Source organism: Cyanistes caeruleus, chromosome 17 (genome assembly GCF_971803275.1).
Source record: "Cyanistes caeruleus chromosome 17, bCyaCae1.hap1.1, whole genome shotgun sequence".
Classification (NCBI taxonomy): Eukaryota; Metazoa; Chordata; class Aves; order Passeriformes; family Paridae; genus Cyanistes; species Cyanistes caeruleus.
Genome location: NC_141717.1, coordinates 13,121,406 through 13,137,969, shown reverse-complemented (window position 1 = coordinate 13,137,969; position 16,564 = coordinate 13,121,406). Strand labels below are relative to the sequence as shown.

The following is a 16,564-nucleotide window of genomic DNA, read 5'->3' as shown; positions in this document are numbered from 1 at the left end:
GAATGTGGGACATTTACTTAAGAGCTGGACTTGATGATCCATGTGGGTCTCTCCCAACTTGGAATATTTGTGAGTCTGTGAAAATGATGGCATCAGGGAAGGGATTCTTTTCCATGGCAGGAGAATAAAAATCTTTGCTGGAAGAAAAATGTTGGCACAAGAGCAAATGGTGGGTAAAGACTGGAAAATAAATTTAGGCAAGTGTTTTGCATCTGAGGAAGAACCCTCCATAACCTCCCTGCTCACATCAGAAATCTTCCAGAGGGGAAGGAGAGACAAGCTGGAATCAGAGGTAACACAGGCAGAGGTGGGGAAGAGAAGAAAGGACAACAAAGGTTCTGAAGGATGTTAAGTCACATACATGCATAGAAAACATGATTTGACATTTCCATATTTTCAGGGGAAGAAAGTATTCTATAACATTGTGTAGGAATGAAGAAAGGGGAGGAAATGCCCAACCAGCCTGAACCTCCTGCACACCCTGTGCACATTTCTTGGCCAGAATTAGAAATGCTTCCTGTATTAGCTCTTTGTGCTCAGACCTGCCAGCCATAAAGGCTGACAGTGCTTTTATTCTGGTGTTTTTAATCCTGAGTTTAACTTTCTCTGTCCATGAGACATGGAATATCCAGACAATATAGATCATTATTCCTTACAGGAGAAGCAAATACAAGTGATTGATATCCTTATTTCTTTGGAAAAGAGTTTAAAATGGATTGGCAATGGCTGAAATTACTCTCCCTGCTGTCACGCTGCCAAAGCTGGACATCCTATTGAACTATTGGCAATCTACCAGGAATTTAAAAATATTAATAAGGCCATCCACAAACTATGTCATCTTTTCCAATTCACCTTTGGAATGAATTTACATTTGTTTTCAGAGAAACTGCCAAATCCTTCTCAGTTGCTGTTCTGGCAAATTAATGGAACGTTTGTGGCCAGGACATTGTTGTGGTTTAAGTGAACTCTAGTGCTGGGTTCAAAATGCTGCCTGAAAACTCTGTGTGAAGAGACACAAGCACGTCTCTGTCCTGTTATCCTCCCTCACAGCAGAGGTGCTGCCAGTGATGACCGGCACATTTGATGCCTGGGCAATCTCTGTGATAACAGAAGTGACACATGATGTGATAAGCAACACAAATGTGCCTGACAACTATTCTGGGATGGAGCCTACTCAGCAGTTTCAAAGGCAACACGTGGAGACAATCAGGCACTCCCAGGCTGAGCTTCCTCTTCGCCCAGACCAGGTAATGACGGCTGTAAAATGACTTTTCAAATCACACAGGCTATAGTTTGTGCAAGAAAATGACAGAAGACAAGACAAAAGCTATATTCCACAGTATTATGGCTCGCTGAAGCGTTTTGGCAAAAGTGGAATTGTTTTATTTACCCTTTGCCACCTGGCTTCTCTCGGAAAACGGTAGGGAGCAGGTAGGAAATCAGGCAGAGATGAAAGGTCCTACAGTACTATTGTGTCATTTCTCCATGAATATGCATGATCAGAGGTCTTTCTTACCCTGGACAGGAGCCAGAGGCTCGTAGACAACTCGATAGCCCTGCAGGACTCCATTTGCTGCTGCTGGCTCGCCCCAAGACACGTTGAGGGTAGTGCAGGTGATTTCAGAGAAGGCCAGGAAGCTGGGAGCACTGGGTGCTGAAAGGATTGCACACAGATTGAATTGCAGCAGCAGCAGTCAATCTGATATACATATATATTATATAAAACATTGCTTTATTTGCCCAGCCTAAATCTAAAGGAAACAAGCTGAGAATTGGATTTGTCAGTTGTACCCAAATGTTCTATAATCAGTCAGAAATGTAGCCTGTCCTAAAAATACGGGCAGTCAGCTGCAAAACTGAACCTCCACAGCAAACAAGGAGACAGGGCATGGAAGGGAAGGGCCCTCAGAAGGGAGCCACCTCCTTTTCACAGCCACCACCAAGGGCATTGCCTTCACCCTGTACCAGAGCATTCCCAGCCCATCCAGCACAGGGACTGCTCAGCCAGTCAGGGAGGCTGCTGATCCAGCTTTAAAAAAAAAATAGGGAGGAATTTTAAAAAGCATGCTAATATTCTCACAGGAACACCAGGGCAACTTCCAGGCACAGGAGATGAGTTCCTTCTGATCTCCAGGTGTGGCAGCAGAAACCAGAAACAGAGCCACAGACTGTTTCCTTCTGGACCAGCTTAGTTTAGGGGCTGGTCCTTCTGCCACTCCGTTCTCATTTCAGCTGTACCACTCCCTTTCCTCACACTCCACTGATCTGACGCTTTTTTCCCTGCTTTCAAGACCCCTACAACCCAAATCCAAACAGCTGTGCCCTCCTGCACGCCCCCACTTCCCCTGGTGTGTGCCCAGGTGAGCAGGACAAGGTCCCGTACCCGCCTGGTGCGTCCTGCCCGGGGCAGGGCTGCTCCGGGGGCCATCCCCGGCCGCGTTGAAGGCGGAGATGCACACCAGGTACCGCGTGTGGCTCGTCAGGTTCTTGAGCCGCACGCTCGTCTCCGGGAGGAACAGGACCTTCACCTTCTCCGTGTCGTTCAGAGAGTCGCTCTCCCAGTAATAAATCTGTTGGGACAGCGAGATGGAATCCCAGCATTATTAAGGTTGGAAAAGGCCTCTGAGATCATGAGTCCAACCATCAGCCCCCAGGTTTGCCACTAAACCATGCTCCCAAGTCCCACATCCACTCGCCTTCGGAACACTTCAAGGCTTGGTGATTCCACCACCTCCCTGGGCAGCCTGCTCCCATGCCTGACCACGCTTTCTTTTGGAGAAATTTTCCCAAATATCTAATTGAGCCTCCTCTGGCACAACCGGAGGGCATTCCCTCTCATCCTGTCATGTGTTTTAGTACACCTAGAAAATATTTGACCATTGTAGCTACAAAAAACCAGAAAGGCAGTGTAATCTTGCCCTGGACTCCTCTGCTAGTTGGGACACTCTGGTTTATCAGCACATGCCAAATCTTTTCCTTAGCAAATTCCCCTGAGTCCAATGAGACCACGTAGCAGAGTACATCACCCAGAAACAAAGGCTGAAGAATATGGCTTAATGACAGCAGGTATGAGCTGCCAGGCTTCAGTGAGGACAGGTCAGTTTAAACACTCCCTGCAATGCAAGCTGCCTGTCAGCAATTGGCATCCTGATGGTCCACAACTCCCCTCTGCACACTCACAGCAGTCACACCACTGGTGTTCACAGCACAGCCCAGCCAGGAAAATGCCCTCCTGAAGAGGGTAACAAAGATTCTCCCTAAAGTTCCTTGAGGTGCTTTTACCCCTTCTTCCATTACATAATTTTTACCCTGATGCCATGAAATTAGGCTTCAGAGAAGTTGTTTCCAAGTGGAAAATTGGTGCCAGCCCTACTTATTGGACAGGCCTGGCAGTGAGAGCATTACAACAGGCCAAAGCAAGCCAGAGAGCTGAGAGAACAAGCCAAGGCAAGACTCCACCTTGGCTCTCCAAGCCAAGCTGCTGAAGCCATCTATAAACGTACAAAAAGGAAAGGACAGGGATTGATATATAAGGATGCTTGTTGCTGCCAAGAAGGGATGCCAGATTATTCACATTGGCTTGGCTTTCCTTCACTTATGGATCTAAATTCATGGAGAGAGGCAGAGCCAGACACTGAACCCAAGCCAAGCTCCAGTGTTTGTAGACTTGCCCATTCCCACTCTCTGAGGGTCCATTCTCATGCTGGAGATGCTGAGCAGCGTGTCTCTGCAACGTGCTCATCTCCTGCAAACCAAACGCAATTAATACTCTGATTTAATTTTGTTAGAGTTAAGGAAATAAAACAATGCTTCCAAAATCGGACCTGGCTCAGGCTTCCAGGTGAGAGAAAGTTCTGCTCTTCCTAAAGGCTTGTAGCATTTGATGGAGGTAAAGCTCAGTTAATTTTCTTAAAGACATTTCTTGCCCCCAGCTCTTGTGTATCGGTGTTGCTTTTTGGAGTAGATATGTTGCCTGCATAAGTGCAGCTGCCTCCTTATCTGCATTCCCTGTTTCCCCATGCTCTCCTTCTCCATAAATAACGACACACTCTCCCTTTTCTCTCCTCCCCCCTCCCAATCTCATTCTCTTTCTTTTGGTTTTGGGACTTGCTGCCGTTCCCTACTGCAGCCTGAGCACTGTTCTAATTTGCCTTATGCGGCAAGGGCGACTGCACTTTGTAGAGCTCTCTCACAAGTAAATAGCAATGCCAAGCAAGATAAATGAAAGCAGTAGAAATGGGAGGATTGCCTTGTAGCCTTGGATGTTCCCGTTCTGGCTGTCGGCAGGAGGGGGGTCCCAGGTGAGCTCCAGCTGGCTCGCGGAAAGGGAGTGGACTTGGATGTTCTGTGGGGCCAGCGCCGGTGCTAGGGAGGAAGGAGGACAGAAGAATTAACAGTGACAAGCAGAATTAGCTCATATCCAGGTTTTTCATTTGCAGAAAGACCCAGGACAGACTCTGTTTATGCCACAAGTCAGCAGTGAGCCAGCCCCAGGGTATCTGCGTCATCGGGATGTCTCGGCGCAAGAGGAGTGAGGAGCAGCTGAGCCTCGGGACGTGGTTGTGCTCTGCTCCACGCAGGCTGGCTTAGACACTGAATCAACTCAATCCTCCCAGCAGCTTTGGAAAAGAAAGGAAAATTTTGCCTTGGTTCCCAGGTAGTTTGGGGCTCACCTTTAGCAGTGGCTGGTGCTCCTGATCGGCTGTTCCTGGTGAGCAAGGCAGCCCCTGCCACCATCAGCTCAAATGCCACTCAGCAGCAAGACTTTGGGCCAAAATACTGCCTGAAATTACCTCCAAACCCAGTCAGCTGCTAATCAATTCACTAACATTTTATGTGTGACAGAATGACTTTTAGTTTCCTACTATGACTTTTTGTTAGCTCCACTTTGATTATACCTTCACATGCACACACCGACCCTCTTTGGCTCCTGATGACATTTCTTGTTTGCATTGTGCTCTGCTAGAAAACCAACTTTTGAGTGCACAAGGGTCACTCCATCCCTTCCCTTTGTCAGGATCCAACTTGGTGCAGGTGGATTTTCCTCCCCAGCAGCTACTGAGGACGCTCTGTTCTCCCGACCTGCTGTCTGAGCCTCCGGCAGGTTTTAACAAAGCAGCTCCTCCTGTTCTGCTCACAGAGAAGGCGCCGAAGCGTGTCCTGCTCAAACTCCAGAAGTGGGGAGAGAAAGGCAGGGCAAAGGCTACACTCCTCCTTTCTCTGTGTTCACAGTGCCATAGCCTTCTGCCAGACCCCCTGAGAAAGTTGTCTCTGTTCTCTCTGTCCCTTTCTGGGCCATAAATAGAAGTGATAAAATATTCACCGCTTGCACTGGATAGCCCCGGTTAGCTGCTCCTCTGGAGACTTCTTTCTTAAGAGAGAATGACCTTCATAAGCCACACTTTTCTACCAATACTCCCTCCCCCCAGAGTTATAAAATAAAAAAGTAATTAACACCCACTCAGCCTGACACCAACTATTTATTTTGTTCTAACTGTGTGGTTTCCATATTATCACTGCCCACCCTGCCGTTAATGGAAATGTTAATAACCAGCGCCAGGTTGTTGTGACAGATGCTTGGGCTCATTATCAGAAATTCTTATTTACCGCTCCATTAAACGACAGAATCGCACAAAAAAACAATTCAATCAAAACTAACTGGAGGAATTTTAACAGCCACATTAATAATCCAAAACATAAATAAAGTTAATGTCTTTTGCATGTTTGCCATCGGCAACTCTATTGCAAAATTATTGCCATACAATTAAAACGTGAAAGGTAAAATTGAAAATAGCCTTTGTCCCAGGGCTCAGTTAAAACTATTTATTTATTGTGGGTTTTTTTTTTTTTGTTTCCTTTTTGGCTGGATGGTGAATACATGAGGTGACAGTGACCATCAGTAAACCCCAGCTTGGTCACAAGGGTGCACTTGTCTAATTATTGCCCTGCCTTCTGTGCTCGCTGCTTGGCTGCTTGCCCTCTGTGCAAGGGAGCGCTGCTAGGGACCAAAAACCTCAAGATTTGGAGAATTTCACAGCACAAACCATAGCGTGAGGCCAAACTGATCACAGAGAGCACAGCTGAGAACACATCCCGGAGATCTGCCAGGATGACACGCTCAGGGAAACAGGAACATGTGCAATCACAGAGGAAAAAGGGTCCCTTTAGCAGTGTATCTCCTTTCTGGGGAGTGACACTACTGTCAGTCCTGAGCTGACAGCTTCACAGAGCTCTCAACACCCAGCTCCTACAAGAGCAGCACCTACAAGAGCATTTTTCTTTGGATGCCACACGCCAGCCTGGAACAAATACTGCTTCTGAGACGTGACCATCAGAGGAGACGGCGTGTACAGCCCACTGCCAGAAAAACACTGCTTTTCCTCAACCCCTTCATGCAGCACATGTAAGACACACAGTGGTTAAAACCTGCCAGTGATAACTCTGCACTCTCGACTGGAGCTGTGCTTCTGCTGGCACAGCGGCAGAAAATTTGATGGGAGGAACGAAAAAAAAATATGTGTGGAAAAAGACATTTCTCTTCACTACCCCAGAGCCTCCAGGAGATGCAAATTGTTTGGTTTTGTACCCTGTGAGTCTGTCCTTCTGTTCAACTTTCAAAGGCTGATGTGTCTCTCCTCCTCTAAGCACAGATTTCTTGTTGACAGCGAGGGACAGCAGAAGAGTGCTGCTGACGCTTGATGTGGCTCTGTGCCGACAGCACATTCCATTAAGGGTGAAGTGAAATACTTCAAAAAGAAGGAAACACATCCCTGAAGACCCCACCTGTTTGCAACCCCAAATCATTCCGTGAATGTATGGATAGCCTGTGCCAATAAAAGCGAGTGCACTTTAAAGGTGAATTCAAAAGGCTTTTTACCTTCTAGGAATGCACTTCAAGATTACTGAGCTCGGAATTTTTCATGGCTGTTGAAATCTCAAATACATAAAAAGCAAGGTTAGAGCTGCATACCTCACACTGCTTTAGGTGTTAGTGACATTATCAACTATAGCAGGAGCGACACAGACCCCCGAGGGTCCAAACACAGCTCTTGGCAGGTGGAAAGCATTTCACTTTCCCTGAAAAAAAACCATCTGTGTACTCATGAAGGCGAATTCCGTGCACGTATCCTGCCTTGGAATCTCATGCAGATATTTGTAAACATTTCTTTTCTTATCTGATTTCAATTTACCTTTGAGATTGTCTCCTTGAAACTCTCTCTTAGCAAGAACGTAAGGAGAAAGACTGAGCAGGTTGTATAGTAATTAGTAACAAATAGTAACAAATATGGGCTGGGCTGCTGTTGGCAGGATCACGTAAAGACAACAAATCTATCCAGAAACGTGGTGAGAGTGTCAAAATGAGCCCATAAATAAAGTTACACATCTAAATCCACATTTAAACATATCACTGCCCTCATTTCCCAGCTGCACTGAGCAGCCTCTGCTCTCACTGCAGGCAATTTGAGCTTGCAAATGCTTCTAACCTTTAAAGTGAAGGTGCTTTAAATCCCCAGTGGCCTCCCTGCTCCAGAGCTCTGTCTCTGCAGAAGGCTCACCCCAGCTCTTCTCACTTGGGATATTTGTTCTCTGGGCTGTGTGGCACCCAGAGCTTTCCATCACTATGGAACTACTATTCCTTTTCCCAGTGACAGTTGCCACGATGCTCTGTGGCACAGGTAGGCTACAAATCCTTGTGATTTATTGGGCAAACTTGGTAACTGGTTTTGTGAAGCATTCCTCACTGCTCTTATACCTGCTCCAGTTTCTGGGTAGCAGAGGATTTCTCCTCTACTGCTTTTCTAATTGTTTCTGCAGTGGCAGTGTTACTGGCAGGACATTCACAGACAAGTTTGGGGCAAGATTTCCTGAAATTTTCTGATACTCCCATGCCATTTAAATAAATAAGCAGGCCAAAAATGAGGAGAAAAACACAGTGAAAGAGACTGGAGGATTTCCTGTGCATCAGCTTGATCCCTAACAATCCCAAGCAAATTTCTGTTTTGTAAAGACTTCTGATCCTTTTCTATGTAGCAAGTGTTTCCCCCCCGGTTCTTCAAAGCATGAGTTGGAGAACATGCCTGCCTTTATTCTCTAGTAATCAATATGTTTGCATTTTGGTGTTAGCACCCAGAGGCCAGAATCTCATTGCACAATGTGCTTCATAAACACAGAACAAAGACACAGCTCCAGGCCCCCAAAGCCTCTAATCTGTCTCCACATTACAATGGAGGGGTGGCTGCAGCATGTTCTGAGTATCAGCTGTAATTTTACCTAGCTAGTGATTAACAGCAAGGCAGAAAGCACAGCAGTATTTCAGTTCAGCTGTGCTGATGGGGAAATCTTGCACACCTGAGCCCCCAAAGTTTACACACTGATTCCAGTCATAGGAAAATAGGGCTGAAAGGGTTTGGAGAGGACTCGGACATCCTTCTCCTGGGTCACACTGGGATCAGCTCACTGGTCAGATGTGCACATAATCTCAATCACTGACTTCTTTCCAGATTGTGCTGTCATTCCCACACAAACTCTGCCAGCATCTCTCTACTTTAACAACTCTTAAAATAGGGGTTTGTGTAATACCCATACTTTAAAAAGAAACAAAATAGGGATATCTGTAATATAACAATAACTCACAAAATAACTCTCGTATTATTCTTTTTGATGCCTAACCTAAACCATCCTCACTGTATTGAAGTTATATCCCTGCAGTGACATGGAGATTGCTTCTTCTTCAGCTGCACCCACTGCCTTCAAGTCACAGTGCAGATAAGCAATAGTTTAGTGGATTCTAAAGCCAAACACAACACAAGAAACAGAAGGTCACCAGATAAAGCAGTGAGGCTGATCTGCAGAACAGGCAAAGTGGAACACAAGGGGTTTTCCTGCAGTACAGGCTTAGAGAAGAAATGTGAGGATGGCACCTCCCAGGAATGACCAAAAAGGTGGATCTGCAGATGTCTGCAGTCGCTCCTTGCATGAAGGAGAAGTGGCATGAGAGAAAAATGTTGTGTTTACTGGCCATTTTCTTACGGTCTGGGAAAGAGTGGTGGGAGGATTGGAGCTTTGCGGTGCGTCAGGAATGCTGGTGAGTGATGCTGATTAGCTCAGTGACAATTAGTCAATTGTGCTTCAAAACCAGCTACTGCGAAGCTGCTTTCCACTGTGACAGAGCACCACAGGCTATATTTAGAATGTAAAACACACTTCCCACTAATTTCTGGCTGTTTTAGGCTGGGCTTCAACTCCTGATGGAAGGCAGTGCTTTTTCCACGGGCTGTGCTCTCTGTGGTTACTCAGATGTGGCTCAGAGGCACCAAGAGAGGCAGAGCCACATTCCAGGGATGTGGGTCTTAACCTCTCCAACACACTCCATTTGCTACGTGTGGCCTGAGTGCTCCTGCCCTCTCCTTTGGCACCACTGCTGCCCTGCCAGGCCTGTGACACTCTGACTTCATCAGGCTTGTGGCACCCTGAGACATGAAATGAGTCTCAGCAAAGGAGCAATCTGGTCTCCACATCATTGAGATGTTCAACTGGATGGGGGAGGAGGCTAAAACAGCTGTTCAAGCCAGGTTTTAGCTGGAAATACCCCTTTCCAAGGGATATTGATGTATCTTGATTGGCATACAAATGTATGTATAGATCAGTGTAAGAGAAATTGAAACATCTCCTCATGTACCAGTGGAAGTGAACACAAGAAAAACTTGAAAAACATTTCTCTCACCTCCATGAATACTGATGAAGACAGAGCAAAAATGCAAAAATAGAAAGACGTAGAATAGAAAGACAAAAAAGAGAAAGACAACCCATTATAGTGGAGAAGAAAGGGTGAAGAGGAGAAAGTGAACAGCTGTCAGGATAAGGGCTTTGGGAGTCTGGAACACCTGCAGCTGTTTTACTCTGGCCATCTTGTCTGGGTAGGCAAACACTTGGCTCTCTCTGCATACCACATTTAGTACAGTAGCTATGTTTTGTCACATCAATTTTTTAAGGGTATTAAAGTCATGAAGATACATAAATTAAAGCAGCTGCAAAGGATCCCCAAATGTAACATCCCCAGCTTCTATGTTTAGCACTGGGAAGCTTCCCAACGTTGGCACAGGTATCTTCAGCACCAGCAGAGATACAGGAGGGAGGGGGAGTGGAGGGAGGGAAAGATGACATTCCTGCAAACTGAACTCCTGCAAGCTGAAGTGAAACAAGGACTAAAAGTGGAGTCTCTTTTCCATGGACACAGATCTAGAGGCTTATCTGCCACTGCCCTTTTTGAAGTGAGGAACCATTCTCATCCTGTTCCTCACTATCTCTTACAGTGGTGGTGAAAAGACTTGCTGTGATCCCTAATCTTTTAAAGTGGGGTTTGTATTTCCTATGTGAGTGAGCCATGTGCAATCTGGGAATTTCATGGGGCAGACATGATCTGGGTGATTACAACCATGGCAAACCTCACAGAGCAGTGCTGTGAAAAAGCCTGTAAACAAAAACTACACACTTTTCTTTTGCTGAATTCCACAGTTCTACTTAGCAAACAGCACCCTAAAACAAGCTATCACATTGCATACTGAGATTATCCATCAAGGAAATGAGAGAGCCCGGCCCAAAAGTAAAATCCTCACAGAACTGTCAGACTTCCTCTGGGAAGGGTGTACAGGTGGTTAAAACAAGAAAGGGGTGAATAATAAAATGAGCTTTTCCCTCTATTTCTTTCATGTCAGCAAGGATATGATCACACACAGGCAGGCAGCCTGTCAGTCAGCAGAGATGGGCCAGGAGCAGGAGCAGCAAGAGCCTGCCAGCATTTGTATGCACAAACAGCCATAGGCACAAAGCTGCCAGCTAAAACCCCCTTCTCTTACACCCATGCAAATCAGGGGTAGCTGCTGCAGCCCCCTGTCCCTTACATCCATGCACACTGGGAGAAGAGGAGCACTGAGGAGCAGAAACAGTTTGTAAGGAGAGCAGTGCCAGCTCTGATGAGGGCAGGAATCACCCCCAAGAGGTGCTGAAGGTTCAAGGGATGGTGAGGAGCTGCTGTCTGATCCTCTCGTGTGCACTGAGAGCAGAACAGGGTGGGAAAGCACTGCCCTCCGCTCTCTTACAAGTCTACCCATTGGAGAGGCAAAATTACTGATTTCAGATTATTTCCCCAAACTCTCCAGGACCCAAAATTCCTCCTCCTCTATTTATAGTCACGTTCCACTTATTATAATTTGTTAATGCCACATTTGAACATCATAATACCACAAGTTCATGGCAGCTGACAAAAGCACCCACTTCACATCCACCAACAGCAATGGCAGCACCTACTGATCTAATCCTTCTGCTTCACTGCAGCCAAGAGAGCGTATCAAATAATCTCCACTGGCTTTGCCATCTACCAAATGTCAAAAGCTAAATCAGAAAAAAGTCAAAGGGCACAGGTGAGATCTGCCCCTGGAATAACCTTTCTCTGTGGCTTTAATGCCAGTTTGGGTAGCTGACCCCCACGAGGGATTAATTTAGAATTTACAGATTGCAATGGTCAGGGAACTCCAGGGAGCCCACAGAAATCTATGTTCTTGTGCTCCTGGGGAGAGAGAAATTAAATTTAAATTTTCTTGACTCTCAGTGAGAGTTTTCTCTTTCTTTCTTTCTCATCCCCGAGATCATCGCTGCGGTTTTACACCCCCATTCCATCTCAGTGCCTGGACTGCCGCGACCAAGGTATTTTAGACTATTGCTCATTCATACTTAAGAAAAGCTGGCAACTTTTTTTGTTTTCAGTCTACAACTGGAAACCTGAAAAGCCTTCACTTCTGTGATTGACGACGGATACAGCAAACAGATGTCAGAGAAGAAAACCAACTGTGTTTCTCCACAGCTGGCTTCACAGCAAAGCTGTACAGAGGAGGCAAAGCCACGGGAGTTGAGACCCATATGAAAATACTTACGGCACAAATTTTGCTCACATATCCCAGGATGGCTGCAAACAAGCAGAGCAGGACTGCACAATTAGGCAAAATAGGAATTTGGCTGCAAATATAACCCTTTAGTCAAAAGCACTCCAACTCCAGCCTGTGCCTGTTGGAATAGGAGTTATCAGCCAGGGGCTTCCCCACTTCTTTACCAGGGCGATTTCTGGTTCGTTTGACTTTATTACTGATTGCTCATGTTTTTTGAAAGGAAGGTTAATTCCTGTGCTTTTAATGGAGTGGCTGTGCTGTTAAAGCTCTGCACACACGATCAGGCTTTCCTGTGCTCTGTGCAGGGCTGTGCCTGCTCTTCCCAGCCCATAGAACACTGCAGCACAGCACTCATCTGTCCTTCCCCTCCCAACTGCAGCACTGAGCCATCAGCCCTCACCATGAATCCGGCCACGGGAACCTGCCCGTCTCGGCCTACAGAAGGCACCAAAAAATCAGCCTGAAATGGTCGTGGTTGTGAATTGATCAGCAGAGCAAAGCTGGCAGGCAGAGCCCAGCACCTCCCAGCCCTGCCCGGCCAGGGACGAGCCGCAGCAGCGCATCAAAAACCGCCGGGATTTTTTTGCTAGGACGGAAAAAACATCTTTCCTACACCGAGACGTGATAAAAAGAGGCAATTAGACCCGAGCTAAGCAGGAGCTGCCGCACTGCATAAAGCATCGTGCTGTACCAAAGGCTGCTGATGACCAATATTAACAATTTAATGAGCTGTTAATGAGGCGCGCGCTCGGCTTTTACTTGCAGCACGAAAACATTGCAAATCATTTTAGGGAGCTTCTGGAGTGTCAATGGAGAATTAAAGATGTCAAATAAGCCCATCAAATCTATGTCTCAATCTGGACACTGCTTTCCAGTGCATTCACTTAAAATTCCTTCTCCTATATGGTAGAATAACTTGCTTTGACAGCACTACGACTCTCAGACTTTGCTTCCTTCTGCCTTGACATTAGATTTCAGTCTCCAGAGAGCTGCAGGGATGTCTTTTTGACATGTTGACATTAAGGACACTTCTTCCACAGACTCACACTGGCACGGTTACTTTCTGTCTTGCCATTGTAAGAGAAGCTACTGAGCTAAGCTACCAAATCTGGAAGTCTAATTAGCAAACCTTCTCATCATCTGTAAACAGATTAAGAATATAAAATTACCCTTAAAAAATAGTCAGTTTGAGTAGGAAAGGGAGCCAAGGCTTACAGAGAAAATTCATTTCCATAACTCCCCAACATTGTAACAATACCAGTAGCACACAAGCAGTGACTAATGCTTTAATGTGGGCACACTTCAGTTTGTTATTTTTTACTGTCCTGTCACAGCCCTGCAGGATTAGATCCCACAGCCAAGCGCTATCAACACTCCTGTTACCTCCAGTGGAGGGCACTGAGGGAAACAACAAATCCAAATTGGACTTGCTGCAGACAAGCCCTTAGTGGAGCCCCTGTACATAGAGTGAACTTGGAGAAGTTTAAAATCCACCAAGAAACACTGATGGGATGTGCCCAGTGGCCAATCCTGCTCTCAGAAATGGGATATTGGCCTAGTGGCTTCCAAGAGAAACTGGAAAGAGGTTACTTGCCCAATCCAAACAGGAAATGTATCACCACTTCTTTCTTTCCTTCCATCTTCCTACAGTTTGCCTTTCTTCCTCTGCTCTGGCTTTACTCTGTCTTTTTATGCTGTTGGAGAACATGGCTTGCATTTTTAACTCCAAGCTGAGAGGAGACCTTCTCCTTCCTTGGAGAGGAAGTCTCTGGGGCAGGATGGCAACCCAGTGTCTCTCCTGGAGCAAGGCATTCCCAGAATGACAGGGGGAAGCTCATCCAGAACCGAGCATGACATTGGAACAGCTCTGCACATTCTTTAAATTTAAAGGGGAGGGGAAAAGGACAACCAGTTTCAAACAGCCTGCTGTGCCCCAAAAGTAGCCTTTTGCTGATGTCCAGATGTGTCAGCAATTAAAAGGCAAATACCCCATGATTTCGAAGTCTTGGTACTTTTCAAGTGCCAAAGTTGCCCTTTGTTTAAAGTTTGAGCAAGTGAAACCAATAATTCATTTACCATTCTATTTCCCAGTAGCTTCCCTCCATCCGCTTTTGTTTATCCAGGGAAGATTCCGTCCCCTAGGCTGACAGGTTTGCAGACTAGTGCAATGTGAAATGGCCATGATAATCCTTCTCTTCCCTTCTCCAGTGGCATCTGGGATGGCACTGCCCACCCAGCTCTTGCAGCTGTGCCAGCAGCAATGTGCTCCTATCTGCAGAGGCACAGCCAGCCCACGTGTCCCACTCAGATAGGGGAAAACAGCCACGGGCTGTGGCAGGATGCAGGCTGCCAGCTGGGATGTGCTGGAATGTGCTGGAATGCTGTCATTCCTCTCGGAGGCTGCTACCAAGGAGGCACAGGGGACTCCACACAACATCTCCTGTGCTGTTTGGGGCAGGGGAGGAGGAAAAGCTGCTGTGCTGTAAGAGAAAGGGGGGCCCCAGGCAGTGCTGAGGGACCTCCTTCTCCAGAAAGGGACTGAGATGATACCAGGGGGGGAATCTGGAGTGCACACATAAAATAGTGAGGCCTGAAGGAAGAGATTAAAGCACTCAAGGGCAAAGGAGCCTTGTCCTGCCAACTTCCCCTGCCTTCAGCACAAAGGGATGCTGCCCCAGCCCAGATAACCAGCTAAGAAGGGGCAAGAGCTCTGTGCTGGAAGCAGTTTCTAAAGGGGAGCCAAGTACTTGGAATCAAGTCTTTACTTCCTTACAAGGTTTCTTTATCATGGCTCGCTCTCTCAGTGCAGCCTTTTCTGTCCCAAACCTACCTCACTATTTTTAGTTTTGGAGCTTTCCAGGTGGTTTCTATTTCTGGCCTGCAAAATGCTGGAGATGGCCAGGCAGCTCCAAGTGCTGCCCCTGACGTTACTGGCAGAGCAGATCTTCCCTCCCTGTGTCAGCTATGGGTGAATAAAATAAAGTTTGTGAAGTCCAGGAATACCTGTGGAGCTGCAGGCAGGAGGGCAGATGAAAATAATTACACATCACAGGAAGAAATTTGGTGTCTGGTAGCTTTCCACTAAGAGGTGGATTCTGCTTTTGAAGATAGGTAAGACGCAGTCATCACTGTCCCATTCCTGTTCTTTTCCAAGCTACAGTTCCACTTGGAAGAAAATGAGAGGGCCAGGTAACATTTTCTGAAAGATGATGGTACAGGCCAAAGTGGCATTTAAATGGAGGACTTCTAAACAAAGGGATTTGTCTCCCAGCTCTTTTTACTCCTTGCCTTTCCCATTACAGAACCAGCTCTCAGAGATCATCATTAAAAAGAACAGCAACAACAACCCAGCCTCATCAGTTCTTGTGAATTCTGAAGGTCACCAATGTCACCATCAGTTATAATGACACACATCACTCCCCTCTTCACACAAATGGATTTACAACCTGTTTAAAGGCTGATGTCTCTCGGAGCACTTCACCCCTTCTGCCACCCCCTCTCTGCACACACTCACTCTACTCCAGCAACAGCTGCTGGAAGAAATGATGAATTCCATTACTTTTCATCCAAAACAGCTTTGCAGTATATGGGAGAAGCACTGAAGGCTGCAGGCTCGTTAGCACAGGATTTGTATTGCCACATTTTACTTTATTCACCTTCCCAAATTAGGTGAAGCACGTCTGGCCCAAACCTGTGATTTCTGTTTAATTAAAATGCAGGTAGTGGAGTCTCCCGAACTCCAGAGCCCCCCACACAATCAGGTAGTGACAGCAACCTGGTAGAATAATGCTCTTGATGTAGTGGCTGCTCTAACAGAGTCTTAATTTCAGTGGAGCAGAACAGCACCTCTGGTAGCAGCTGCGTTTCGGGCTGGGATGAATATCAGTACCCAGCCTCTCGCTGAACACTCACTGCCTCCCCAATCAAAGCCAGCATCCCTGACAGCTGAACTGTTAAATGAATTAACAAGGCGAAAAGGGGGCTTGCCAGCGGGGCTGCGACTCCCCTCCTAATTTCTGCAAGTGGTGGCTTTCAATTTTTCTGTCATTTGTCAGGAGATGCACATGGTTCTCTAATGAGCAGGGCAGAGCTGCAGCCAGCTCTAAAAAGGCAGCATTAGAGGATCTTCTGAGCCTTGGAGGAGAGGGATGCAGATGCTTGAGGCAGGTGGGGGAAGGACACGGGCTCTGCTCCGACTGAACAAGCAGCACATCCTTCCCAGCTGTGCTGAGCTCAAGGACTCCCAGCCTGCTCTCCCATCTTGGGGAAGAGCTGCTCTCCACACCAGTCAGTTTTGCCAATATCCAGGCAGAACTCAAAATGAAGCCTTTGATCTTATGGGCTACTCAAAAAAGGAAAAGCATTTCCTCCACCTGTAGAATAAAATAAAAATCCCACCACCAAAAAACCCCAAAAGATCCAAACCACTGGCATCCAGCTTTCCTGTTCACCAGGCAAGTTGGCCTACAGAGGTTTTTTCACTCAGGTCTGGCTCATTGTTCTCTCCCAGAATTTCCACCTGCCCATCAGTCAGAGGCAGAGAAGACCTGCTCAGGCTGCCCAAGGGGGCAGTTGGCTGGAGCACAGCTCAGGAGCACTCCAGGGCTGGAGAGAAACTCCCC

General features: G+C 46.7%; 1 protein-coding gene across 6 annotated transcripts in view; it reads right to left on the bottom strand.

The window, feature by feature from the left end:
* Positions 1 to 16,564, bottom strand: part of SDK1 (sidekick cell adhesion molecule 1) — a 385,141-nt gene that overhangs the window by 28,948 nt on the left and 339,629 nt on the right. For all 6 annotated transcript variants that reach the window (XM_086855185.1, XM_086855184.1, XM_086855187.1 and 3 more), the window contains 3 exons: positions 4,250 to 4,365; positions 2,384 to 2,570; positions 1,517 to 1,654 (listed from right to left, as the gene is read on the bottom strand). In XM_086855185.1, the coding sequence (XP_086711311.1) occupies positions 1,517 to 1,654; positions 2,384 to 2,570; positions 4,250 to 4,365 (441 nt within the window). The remainder of the gene's footprint in view (positions 1 to 1,516; positions 1,655 to 2,383; positions 2,571 to 4,249; positions 4,366 to 16,564) is intronic.